General features: G+C 33.9%; 1 protein-coding gene across 1 annotated transcript in view; it reads left to right on the top strand.

The window, feature by feature from the left end:
- The window catches only part of LOC134698340 (serine/threonine-protein phosphatase 6 regulatory ankyrin repeat subunit B-like), a 62,781-nt gene extending 49,129 nt beyond the window's left edge, over positions 1-13,652 (top strand). Inside the window, exon 2 of the mRNA XM_063560485.1 lies at positions 8,572-13,652. Within this exon, the coding sequence (XP_063416555.1) occupies positions 8,572-13,265 (4,694 nt within the window). The 3' untranslated portion in view covers positions 13,266-13,652. The remainder of the gene's footprint in view (positions 1-8,571) is intronic.

Here is a 13,652-nt window from a genome sequence, read left to right as displayed (position 1 = left end):
GAAAACGGTAACATGTACAAGAACAGATGGCAATGTTATTGAACATATACAATCATTTTGTTATTAACCCTTATAAGGAGTTATTCCCCTTGAACAATTGTGAACAGTTTTAGAATTTTTTTATTTTCAGAACCGGAAGTCGTAGAGACTTGGGACCTGCACCAATAATCTGTAATTCATGTGACCTTGAATATGCACCCAAGGTCAAAGGTCACTGAGTGCAAAAAAAAATTACGCTGCAATTTCAAGCTTACATATTAGGAAAACGATAAGACTTTGCTGCATACATACAGCGTATAAAATGTTCCTCTCGACGAGCTCTACATTTTATATTATTAACCGAAAAATGTCCGACCGTCTGTTCAAAAGTTACAACGGGATGATTCTTAAAAATCTAGTATTTTGTGTATATCTTTTTTAAGGTAACAGATATCAACCTACTATATACTGCAAAGATGATCAGTAATTCAAGACCTTCAATTTGAGGTCAATGTTACGTCATGATGCAATTTCACCTTGACCTTCACATTATACTATGACCTTGACATTGTGATCTCTGAAAGGTCAAGTGGTCCTGAGTTGAATGGTGATAGTCCCATGTCTCTATGACTTCCGGTTCTCAAGTTTGGTATTGCATCATATATTTGATGATTAATTGTGACCTTGGTGAACTTTGAAATTGTCCCAATTCTTTTTCTATAATGTTGTCCTTCAACTGTAGATCATTTATCATTTAACAGATTTGAGATATCTATTGTCGTTATAGAGATACTGCAGTTTAAAGTTTTGCGAGCGGAGGCATGTATTTCTGAATCAACAAGAGCTTACCACTTAAAATGTTTAAGAAATTGAAGAGGTTGACATAGTTATATGTTTGACCAAATACCAAAAACATTCCATGGAAAAATACACCAAAAAATCATTTTGAAATTTTCAAGTTTTGCATTGACTTTGTAAGTTTCATAACTTCTATTTATATAGTTGATATTGCATCATTATTTGTACTTTGTCAAATGGGGTCATCTGATATATCAAATTGAAGGTCTAAATAAACTCTACCTAAAAATGAAAATTTTGAACCCCCTTTTCATCCCAGTGGGCAGGGTGGGTTCATTTAGTGCAAACATTCAAATTTCTCAGATGGTAAGGTTGTCGCATATCAAATGAAAGAACATAAAGCGTACATTTCAAATTTCAAATTGACGTCTCCCAAAAATGGGTTGGATGGGGTCATTGAGTGCAAAATATAAATTTTCTTTAAAGATAGGGTTGTTGTATATCAAATGAAAGGTCATGATGTGTACATTTAAAATATCAAATTCCCGACCTCAAAAAATTAGTTGGAAAGGGTTATTAAGTGCAAAAATCAAACTTTCTAGAAAATGGCGTTGTCGCATATCAAATGAAAGCTCATCTACTCTGTATTACATATATCATACTTCCGATCTCAAAACTGTAGGCGGATGAGGTCATTAAGTGTTAAAAGCGAAAAGTTTGAAAAGGTATGCTTGTCGTATATCAAACGAAAGGTCGTACAAAGTACATAACGAAAACATCACTTTTACAGGAAAGACCTTTCAATTGTTTTACAAACAATTGAGATACTAGTGTTTTTTTTTCTTTTTCTTTTTTTTCTTCCAACATTTGTTTGACAAGGCCTCCTCCCCTTTCTGTTGAAGTTATCAAGACCAAATATGGACCATCGATAGACCTCATCATGAACTTTTACAAGATGAACTTTTGTAGGATTTCATCATCCCCTTTAGAAGTTATCTCCCTTTTATTGATTTTTTACAACATGGCCCCCCTTAAATGTTTTAAAAGATATCATGACCTTATTTGGACAACAGCTAGATCTTATCATGATGTGTTACCATATGAGGCTGCTAAGGATTTCATCATCCCTTATGAGAGTTATGTCCCCTTGAATCAATTTCTTTCTTTTACATTTTTCTCAAAAAGTATTCAAGCTAGAATCGATTTGAAAACAGCAACATGTACAAGAACAGATGGCAATGTTAATGAACATGTACAATCATTTTGTTATTAATCCTTATAAGGAGTTATTCCCCTTGAAAAATTGTACATAATTTTAGAAAAATTGTATTTCGAGAACCAGAAGTCGTAGAGACTTGGGACTTTCACCATTAATCTGTAATTCATGTGACCTTTACTATGCACCCAAGGTCAAAGGTCACCGAGTGCAAAAAAAAATTACGCTGCAATTTCAAGCTTACATATTAGGAAAACGATAAGACTTTGCTGCATACATACAGCGTATAAATTGTTCCTCTCGACAAGCTCTACATTTTATATGATCAGTCCAAAAATGTCTGACTGTCTGTTCAAAAGTTACAACGGGATGATTCTTAAAAATAAAGTATTTTGTGTATATCTTTTTGAAGGTAACAGATATCAACCTACTATAAACTGCAAAAATGATCAGTAATTCAAGACCTTCAATTTGAGGTCAATGTCAGGTCATAATGAAATTTTACCCTGACCTTCACAGTATACTATGACCTTGACCTTGTGATATTTGAAAGGTCAAGTGGTGCTGAGTTGAATGGTGGTAGTCCCATGTCTCCACGACTTCCGGTTCTCAAGTTTGGTATTGCATCATATTTTTGATGATTAATTTTGACCCTGGTGAACTTTGAAATCATCCCAATTCTTTTTCTATAATGGTGTCCTTTAACTGTAGATCATTTACCTTTTAACAGATTGGAGATATCTATTGTCGCTTTAGAAATAATGCAGATCGAAATTTTACGTGCAGTGGCATATATTTCTGAATCAACAACAGTTTAACACTTAAAATGTTTACGAAATTTAAGAGGTTAACCTAATTATATGCTTAACCAAATACCAAAAACATTCCATTGAAAAAAACACCAAAAAAATCATTTGAAATTTTCATGTTTTGCATTGACTTTGTAAGTTTCATAACTTCTATTTTGCATCATTTTTTGCACTTTGTCAAATGGGGTCAACTTATATATCAAATTGAAGGTCTCAATAAACTCTACTTGAAAATGAAAATTTTAAACCTCTTTTTCATCCCAGGTGGAAGGGTGGGGTCATTTAGTGCAAAAATTCAAATTTCTCAGATGGTAAGGTTGTCGCATATCAAATGAAAGAACATAAAGCGTACATTTCAAATTTCAAATTGACGTTTCCCAAAAATGGGTTGGATGGGGTTATTGAGTGCAAAAATTAATTTTCTTTTAATGTAGGGTTGTTGTATATCAAATGAAAGGTCATGATGTGTACATTTGAAATATCAAATTTCCGACCCCCAAAAATAAGTTGAATAGGGTTATTAAGTGCAAAAATCAAAGTTTCTAGAACATGGCGTTGTCGCATATCAAATGAAAGCTCATCTACTCTATGTTACATATATTATACTTCCAATCTCAAAAATATAGGCGGATGAGGTCATTAAAGTTAAAAGCGAAAAGTTTGAGAAGGTATGCTTGTCGTATATCAAACGAAAGGTCGTACAAAGTACATTACGAAAACATCACTTTTACAGGAAAGACCTTTCAATTGTTTTACAAACAATTGAGATACTAGTTTTTTCTTTTTAAGGTCTTTCCCCTACGTGAGGAAAGACCTTATTGTTTTTCTAATGTTTTTTTTTCTTTTTCTTTTTTTTCTTCCAACATTTGTTTGACAAGGCCTCCTCCCCTTTCTGTTGAAGTTATCAAGACCAAATATGGACCATCGATAGACCTCATCATGAACTTTTACAAGATGAACTTTTGTAGGATTTCATCATCCCCTTTAGAAGTTATCTCCCTTTTATTGATTTTTTTCAACATGGCCCCCCTTAAATATTTTAAAAGATATCATGACCTTATTTGGAAAATAGCTAGATCTTATCATGATGTGTTACCATATGAGGCTGCTAAGGATTTCATCATCCCTTATGAGAGTTATGTCCCCTTGAAGCAATTTCTTTCTTTTACATTTTTCTCAAAAAGTATTCAAGACAGAATCGATTTGAAAACGGTAACATGTACAAGAACAGATGGCAATGTTATTGAACATATACAATCATTTTGTTATTAACCCTTATAAGGAGTTATTCCCCTTGAAAAATTGTGAACAATTTTAGAATTTTTTTATTTTCAGAACCGGAAGTCGTAGAGACTTGGGACCTTCACCAATAATCTGTAATTCATGTGACCTTGAATATGCACCCAAGGTCAAAGGTCACTGAGTGCAAAAAAAAATTACGCTGCAATTTCAAGCTTACATATTAGGAAAACGATAAGACTTTGCTGCATACATACAGCGTATAAAATGTTCCTCTCGACAAGCTCTACATTTTATATTATAAACCGAAAAATGTCCGACTGTCTGTTCAAAAGTTACAACGGGATGATTCTTAAAAATCTAGTATTTTGTGTATATCTTTTTTAAGGTAACAGATATCAACCTACTATATACTGCAAAGATGATCAGTAATTCAAGACCTTCAATTTGAGGTCAATGTTACGTCATGATGCAATTTCACCTTGACCTTCACATTATACTATGACCTTGACATTGTGATCTCTGAAAGGTCAAGTGGTCCTGAGTTGAATGGTGATAGTCCAATGTCTCTATGACTTCCGGTTCTCAAGTTTGGTATTGCATCATATATTTGATGATTAATTGTGACCTTGGTGAACTTTGAAATTGTCCCAATTCTTTTTCTATAATGTTGTCCTTCAACTGTAGATCATTTATCATTTAACAGATTTGAGATATCTATTGTCGTTATAGAGATACTGCAGTTTAAAGTTTTGCGAGCGGAGGCATGTATTTCTGAATCAACAAGAGCTTACCACTTAAAATGTTTAAGAAATTGAAGAGGTTGACATAGTTATATGTTTGACCAAATACCAAAAACATTCCATGGAAAAATACACCAAAAAATCATTTTGAAATTTTCAAGTTTTGCATTGACTTTGTTAGTTTCATAACTTCTATTTATATAGTTGATATTGCATCATTATTTGCACTTTGTCAAATGGGGTCATCTGATATATCAAATTGAAGGTCTAAATAAACTCTACCTAAAAATGAAAATGTTAAACCCCCTTTTCATCCCAGTGGGCAGGGTGGGTTCATTTAGTGCAAACATTCAAATTTCTCAGATGGTAAGGTTGTCGCATATCAAATGAAAGAACATAAAGCGTACATTTCAAATTTCAAATTGACGTCTCCCAAAAATTGGTTTGATGGGGTCATTGAGTGCAAAAAATAAATTTTTCTTTAAAGATAGGGTTGTTGTATATCAAATGAAAGGTCATGATGTGTACATTAAAAAAATATCAAATTCCCGACCTCAAAAAATTAGTTGGATAGGGTTATTAAGTGCAAAACTCAAACTTTCTAGAAAATGGCGTTGTCGCATATCAAATGAAAGCTCATCTACTCTGTATTACATATATCATACTTCCGATCTCAAAACTGTAGGCGGATGAGGTCATTAAGTGTTAAAAGCGAAAAGTTTGAAAAGGTATGCTTGTCGTATATCAAACGAAAGGTCGTACAAAGTACATAACGAAAACATCATTTTTACAGGAAAGACCTTTCAATTGTTTTACAAACAATTGAGATACTAGTTTTTCTTTTTTTTCTTCCAACATTTGTTTGACAAGGCCTCATCCCCTTTCTGTTGAAGTTATCAATACCAAATATGGATCATTGATAGACCTCATCATGAACTTTTACCAGATGAACTTTTGTAGGATTTCATCATCCCCTTTAGAAGTTATCTCCCTTTTATTGATTTTTTTCAACATGGCCCCCCTTAAATGTTTTAAAAGATATCATGACCTTATTTGGACAAAAGTTAGATCTCATCATGATGTGTTACCATATGAGGCTGCTAAGGATTTCATCATTCCCTATGAGAGTTACGTCCCCTTGAAGCAATTTCTTTCTTTTACATTTTTATCAAAAAGTATTCAAGATAGATTCGATTTGAAAACGGCAACATGTACAAGACCAAATGGCAATGATAATAAACATATACAATCATTTAGTTGTTAACCCTTATAAGGAGATATTTCCCTTGAAAAAATATACACAATTTTTTAAAAATTGTATCTCGAGAACCGGAAGTCGTAAAGACTTGGGACCTACACCAATAATCTTAAGTTCATGTGACCTTTAATTTGCACCCAAGGTCAAAGGTCACCAAGTGCAAAAAAAAATTACGCTGCAATTTCAAGCTTGCATATTAAGAAAACGATAAGAGTTTGCTGCATACTTACAGTGTATAAAATGTTCCTCTCGACGAGCTCTACATTTTATACACTGAGCTCAAAAGATTCCGACTGTCTGTTCAAAAGTTACGACGGGATGATTCTTAAAAGTATAGTATTGTGTGTATATCTTTTTAAAGGTAACAGATATCAACCTACTATAAACAGCAAAGATGATCAGTAGTTCAAGACCTTCAATTTGAGGTCAATGTCAGGTCATGATGAAATTTCACCTTGACCTTCACATTATACTATGACCTTGACCTTGTGACATTTGAAAGGTCAAGTGGTCTTGAGTTGAATGGTGATAGTCCCATGTCTCTACGACTTCCGGTTCTCAAGTTTTGTATTGCATCATATATTTGATGATTAATTGGGACCTTGGTGAACTTTGAAATTGTCCACATTCTTTTTCTATAATGTTGTCCTTCAACTGTAGATCATTTATCATTTAACAGATTTGAGATATCTATTGTCGTTTTAGAGATAATGCAGTTTGAAGTTTTGCGAGCGGAGGCATGTATTTCTGAATCATCAAGAGCTTACCACGAAAAATGTTTTAGAAATTGAAGAGGTGGACATAGTTATGTGTTTGACCAAATACCAAAAACATTCCATGGAAAAAAACACCAAAAAATCAATTTGAAATTTTCATGTTTTGCATTGACTTTGTAAGTTTCATAACTTCTATTTATATAGTTGATATTGCATCATTATTTGCACTTTGTCAAATGGGGTCATCTGATATATCAAATTGAAGGTCTTAATAAACTCTACTTAAAAAATGAAAATTTTAACCCCCCTTTTCATCCCAGGGGGAAGGGTGGGGTCATTTAGTGCAAACATTCAAATTTCTCAAATGGTAAGGTTGTCGCATATCAAATGAAAGAACATAAAGCGTACATTTCAAATTTCAAATTGACGTCCCCCAAAAATTGGTTGGATGGGGTCATTGAGTGCAAAAAATAAATTTTCTTTTACGATAGGGTTGTTGTATATCAAATGAAAGGTCATGATGTATACATTTGAAATATCAAATTCCCAACCTCCAAAAATTGGTTGGATGAGGTTATTAAGTGCAACAATCAAACTTTTTAAAACATGGCGTTGTCGCATATCAAATGAAAGCTCATCTACCCTGTGTTACATATATCATACTTCCGATCTAAAAAATGTAGGCGGATGAGGTCATTAAGTGTAAAAAGCGAAAAGTTACAGAAGGTATGCTTGTCGTATATCGAACGAAAGGTCGTACAAAGAACATTACGAAAACATCACTTTTACAGGAAAGACCTTTCAATTGTTTTACAAACAATTGAGATACTAGTTGGTATATAGTTTTATCATGACAAGTTACAGATCAAGTTCAAGTTTTTGTTTCGGTCTGATAATTTTGTGCAGAGTTATGATCCTTGGACTTTAAAAATTCACTCATATAATCAGTTTTCCACACTGGTTTTATAGTCATCCTTGAATATATTGACTTGATATTTTCTGTTTGTTTACACCAGAACAAGTTATAGAAAAGTTAGCATTTTGTTCCAGTATAATTATTTTTTACCACGTAGGGGACTATATATATTGCCATGCAATACTCTCAGAATGCAGGTTTTGTTCATTTTACTTATTAGGTCTGTTTGTTTTGTTCGCAAATGTTGTCAATATAATGAAATTTTCATTAGGAGGTCAGTATTTCTGTTACTTTACTTTTTTGTAAAGCAGGTGTGACATTTCAGTGTGGCACTATTGTCTTTGTAATAAGTCATGTTTGGAATAAGAGAGGTAAAATATATCAAGGTGACATTTATTATGGGAAACTGAATATTTCATATCAACATCATAAAACTATTTTAGTCAAACGAATATGTTACTTAAACTAGCTATAGTTTTCAGCAAAACAGTTAACGTATTTGCACTGATATAACTGATATTTTGAATCTGTGAGAGAAAAAAACCATTGTGATTATTTACACTGACAACAACCCAACAACACCAAAAATCAACAGCTATAGACTGAGGTCATTGTCTTTATAATTAGAGACGTAAACTTCAACGTTGTGAAGGCGGTCATTATATAGTAGAAGTAAAAGTATTATGACTCTGTCTCTTTACTTCAATAAAATGCTCAAAATTGATATAAACAAGTATATCAATATATTGTGTGTTAAACTTATCTTTTTAGTTGAATTATTCGAAACTAGCAACCTCTTGTTTGTTATGAAAATCGTAATTCAGACACAACCAAATATTTGAAGGCTTTGAACTGCATCTCAATAAAGACAGTAATATTTTATTATTCATTTTTCAGTTCAAATTAATGAGATCCTTGTGGAATGGAAGGACAATGATGAGATGTTTATAACAACAGAAGCTACCAAACACGTATTAAAATGTATAAAAGAGAATAGTTGTGTAACAATCGCTGCTAGTTCTGGTGTTGGAAAGACAGCCACACTCCGTAATGTAGCTTTACAGATGTCAGATGAAGGGTACGATGTACTTTTAGTGACAGATCCAGGTGACATTGTCAGGTTTTATAACCCAAAACAGAAGACATTGTTTGTTATCGATGATTTATGTGGAAACTATTCTTTAAACCAGACTGACATAAAAGTTTGGGAACCTGTCATAGAGAGAATTAAAAAGATCCTGTCAAATAAACTTGCAAAGATAATAGTAGCATGTCGATTACAAGTGTATCAGGATGAAAAATTTGAATGTTTATCATTATTCAAATCATGTGTATGTAACCTACTATCAGAAAGCATGTGCTTGACAAAAGCTGAAATGTCGTCGATAGCTGAGTTATATCTGAAAACTAAAGCTCCTGAGATTATAGATTATTATGATTTATATGATTGTTTCCCACTTTTATGTAAATTATACAAGGAAAATCATGCACTTAATATCATAGATTTTTTCCAGAATCCATTTACAGTTTATGAAGCAGAGATTGACAAACTACAGAAAAAAGGATTTTCTAGTAAATATTGTGCTTTGGCTTTGTGTGTCATATTTAACAACAATTTAAAAGAAGAGATATTAACAGAGAAGGTAAATGAAGAAACGAGAACTATTATTGAGAACACATGTGAGTCATGTAGACTGGATAGAGGGACATCAAGGTTAACTTTACAGGATGAACTGAACTCACTTATACATACATTCCTGAAAAAGGAACAAAACATATACAAAACTATTCATGATAAAATATTTGACTTTTTAGTGTACTACTATGGACAGAATATAATCCACTGCTTGATAAAGAATGCACATAGTAGTTTAATCAAGGAAAGATTTTTACTAGAAAAACAAGACAATATGGATCAGTTCATGACAATTGTGCCGCCTAAGTATCATGAAATATACATACAAAGAATGATTAATGACTGGTCAAAAGGTGAAGTCGGTGTTGTACATAGTAACATCAATATGAAGATACCACAATTCAGACAGAGATTTCTATGTGTACTGAATGAACTGGATGTATCTTACCAGAAACAACTAGCACACACCTGTGATGTACATAACAACAATACTGTTCTGTCATGGTTTTGTTTTATAGGTGACATTCCTATGATTCATTGGTGTGTTAATCATGGTGTTGATGTTAATCAGTGTGGGAATAGGGAAATAACACCATTGCATATAGCTGTCCATAAAGGTTGGACAGAAATAGTACGGATGTTGTTAGACATAGGGGCGGATTATAATAAATGTGACAATGATGGTTGGTCGCCTGTAAAGAGTGCTTGTAGTCGGGGACATACAGAAATAGTAAGGATGTTGTTAGACATAGGAGCAGATTATAATAAATGTGACAATGATGGTTGGTCGCTTATAAAGAGTGCTTGTAGTGGGGGACATACAGAAATAGTAAGGATGTTGTTAGACATAGGGGCGGATTATAATAAATGTGACAATGATGGTTGGTCGCTTATAAAGAGTGCTTGTAGTGAGGGACATACAGAAATAGTAAGGATGTTGTTAGATATAGGAGCGGATTATAATAAATGTGACAATAATGGTTGGTCGCCTGTAAAGAGTGCTTGTTGTGAGGGACATACAGAAATAGTAAGGATGTTGTTAGACATAGGGGCGGATTATAATAAATGTGACAATGATGGTTGGTCGCCTGTAAAGAGTGCTTGTAGTGAGGGACATACAGAAATAGTAAGGATGTTGTTAGATATAGGAGCGGATTATAATAAATGTGACAATAATGGTTGGTCGCCTGTAAAGAGTGCTTGTTGTGAGGGACATACAGAAATAGTAAGGATGTTGTTAGACATAGGGGCGGATTATAATAAATGTGACAATGATGGTTGGTCACCTGTAACGAGTGCTTGTAGTGAGGGACATACAGAAATAGTAAGGATGTTGTTAGATATAGGAGCAGATTATAATAAATGTGACAATGATGGTTGGTCGCTTATAAAGAGTGCTTGTTGTGAGGGACATACAGAAATAGTAAGGATGTTGTTAGACATAGGAGCAGATTATAATAAATGTGACAATGATGGTTGGTCGCTTATAAAGAGTGCTTGTAGTGGGGGACATACAGAAATAGTAAGGATGTTGTTAGACATAGGAGCAGATTATAATAAATGTGACAATAATGGTTGGTCACCTGTAACGAGTGCTTGTAGTGAGGGACATACAGAAATAGTAAGGATGTTGTTAGATATAGGAGCAGATTATAATAAATGTGACAATGATGGTTGGTCGCCTGTAAAGAGTGCTTGTAGTAAGGGGCATACAGAAATAGTAAGGATGTTGTTAGATATAGGAGCGGATTATAATAAATGTGCCAATAATGGTTTGTCGCTTATAAAGAGTGCTTGTAGTGGGGGACATACAGAAATAGTAAGGATGTTGTTAGACATAGGAGCAGATTATAATAAATGTGACAATGATGGTTGGTCACCTGTAACGAGTGCTTGTAGTGAGGGACATACAGAAATAGTAAGGATGTTGTTAGATATAGGAGCAGATTATAATAAATGTGACAATGATGGTTGGTCGCTTATAAAGAGTGCTTGTAGTGGGGGACATACAGAAATAGTAAGGATGTTGTTAGACATAGGAGCAGATTATAATAAATGTGACAATGATGGTTGGTCACCTGTAACGAGTGCTTGTAGTGAGGGACATACAGAAATAGTAAGGATGTTGTTAGATATAGGAGCAGATTATAATAAATGTGACAATGATGGTTGGTCGCTTATAAAGAGTGCTTGTAGTGGGGGACATACAGAAATAGTAAGGATGTTGTTAGATATAGGAGCAGATTATAATAAATGTGACAATGATGGTTGGTCGCTTATAAAGAGTGCTTGTAGTGGGGGACATACAGAAATAGTAAGGATGTTGTTAGATATAGGAGCAGATTATAATAAATGTGACAATGATGGTTGGTCGCTTATAAAGAGTGCTTGTAGTGGGGGACATACAGAAATAGTAAGGATGTTGTTAGACATAGGAGCAGATTATAATAAATGTGACAATAATGGTTGGTCACCTGTAACGAGTGCTTGTAGTGAGGGACATACAGAAATAGTAAGGATGTTGTTAGATATAGGAGCAGATTATAATAAATGTGACAATGATGGTTGGTCGCTTATAAAGAGTGCTTGTAGTGGGGGACATACAGAAATAGTAAGGATGTTGTTAGATATAGGAGCAGATTATAATAAATGTGACAATGATGGTTGGTCGCTTATAAAGAGTGCTTGTAGTGGGGGACATACAGAAATAGTAAGGATGTTGTTAGACATAGGAGCAGATTATAATAAATGTGACAATGATGGTTGGTCGCTTATAAAGAGTGCTTGTAGTGGGGGACATACAGAAATAGTAAGGATGTTGTTAGACATAGGAGCAGATTATAATAAATGTGACAATGATGGTTGGTCACCTGTAAAGAGTGCTTGTAGTAAGGGGCATACAGAAATAGTAAGGATGTTGTTAGACATAGGAGCAGATTATAATAAATTTGACAATGATGGTTGGTCGCTTATAAAGAGTGCTTGTAGGGAGGGGCATACAGAAATAGTAAGGATGTTGTTAGACATAGGGGCAGATTATAATAAATGTGACAATGATGGTTGGTCACCTGTAACGAGTGCTTGTAGTGAGGGACATACAGAAATCGTAAGGATGTTGTTGGACATAGGAGCAGATTATAATAAATGTGACAATGATGGTTGGTCGCTTATAAGGAGTGCTTGTAGTCGGGGACATACAGAAATAGTAAGGATGTTGTTAGATATAGGAGCAGATTATAATAAATGTGACAATGATGGTTGGTCGCCTGTCATGCATGCTGGTAGTAAGGGACATACAGAAATAGTAAGGATGTTGTTAGACATAGGAGCTGATTATAATAAATGTGACAATGATGGTTGGTCACCTGTAACGAGTGCTTGTAGTGAGGGACATACAGAAATAGTAAGGATGTTGTTAGATATAGGAGCAGATTATAATAAATGTGACAATGACGGTTGGTCGCTTTTAAAGAGTGCTTGTTGTGAGGGACATACAGAAATAGTAAGGATGTTGTTAGACATAGGAGTAGATTATAATAAATGTGACAATGATGGTTGGTCGCTTATAAAGAGTGCTTGTAGTGGGGGACATACAGAAATAGTAAGGATGTTGTTAGATATAGGAGCAGATTATAATAAATGTGACAATGATGGTTGGTCACCTGTAAAGATTGCTTGTTGTGAGGGACATACAGAAATAGTAAGGATGTTGTTAGACATAGGAGCTGATTATAATAAATGTGACAATGATGGTTGGTCGCCTATAAAGATTGCTTGTAGTGAAGGACATACAGAAATAGTAAGGATGTTGTTAGACATAGGGGCAGATTATAATAAATGTGACAATGATGGCTGGTCACCTGAAAAGATTGCTTCTGAAAAAGGTCACAGTGAAATAGTTAGTTTGATAAATGAACATTCCAGGAAATTAACTGTGATATCTGAGGATATATAACAGACTAGGATTGAGTTATAAGTAATATTGATATGATCATGCTTGGTCATTTAAAGGCACAGAAGAGTTACAAATCATTTAGAAGATGTTAAATTTAATGTTAAATTCACAAGAGTATTTCATTCTTTGTACTCAATCTGTTAATAATACATATTTCGAGTTGTAATTCGAAACTGACATCCAGTTTCATCAATAAAAACTAACCGCCACTTAATAGGCGCAATAGTGCCAACAGTGGCGTTAAAACACCAATCAAACAATCAACCAATATTATCAGTACACATCCAACATCCAATGGATTTAGTTAAAGACGACATTACCAGTCAGAGAAAATCATGATATTGTGCAATTCCGAAATACAGGTATTGACAGATTCTATAGCCTAAT

This window comes from Mytilus trossulus, chromosome 1, assembly GCF_036588685.1.
Source record: "Mytilus trossulus isolate FHL-02 chromosome 1, PNRI_Mtr1.1.1.hap1, whole genome shotgun sequence".
Lineage (NCBI taxonomy): Eukaryota > Metazoa > Mollusca > Bivalvia > Mytilida > Mytilidae > Mytilus > Mytilus trossulus.
Note: the sequence above shows the minus strand (reverse complement) of the source record. Positions and strands in the feature narration are given on the sequence as shown.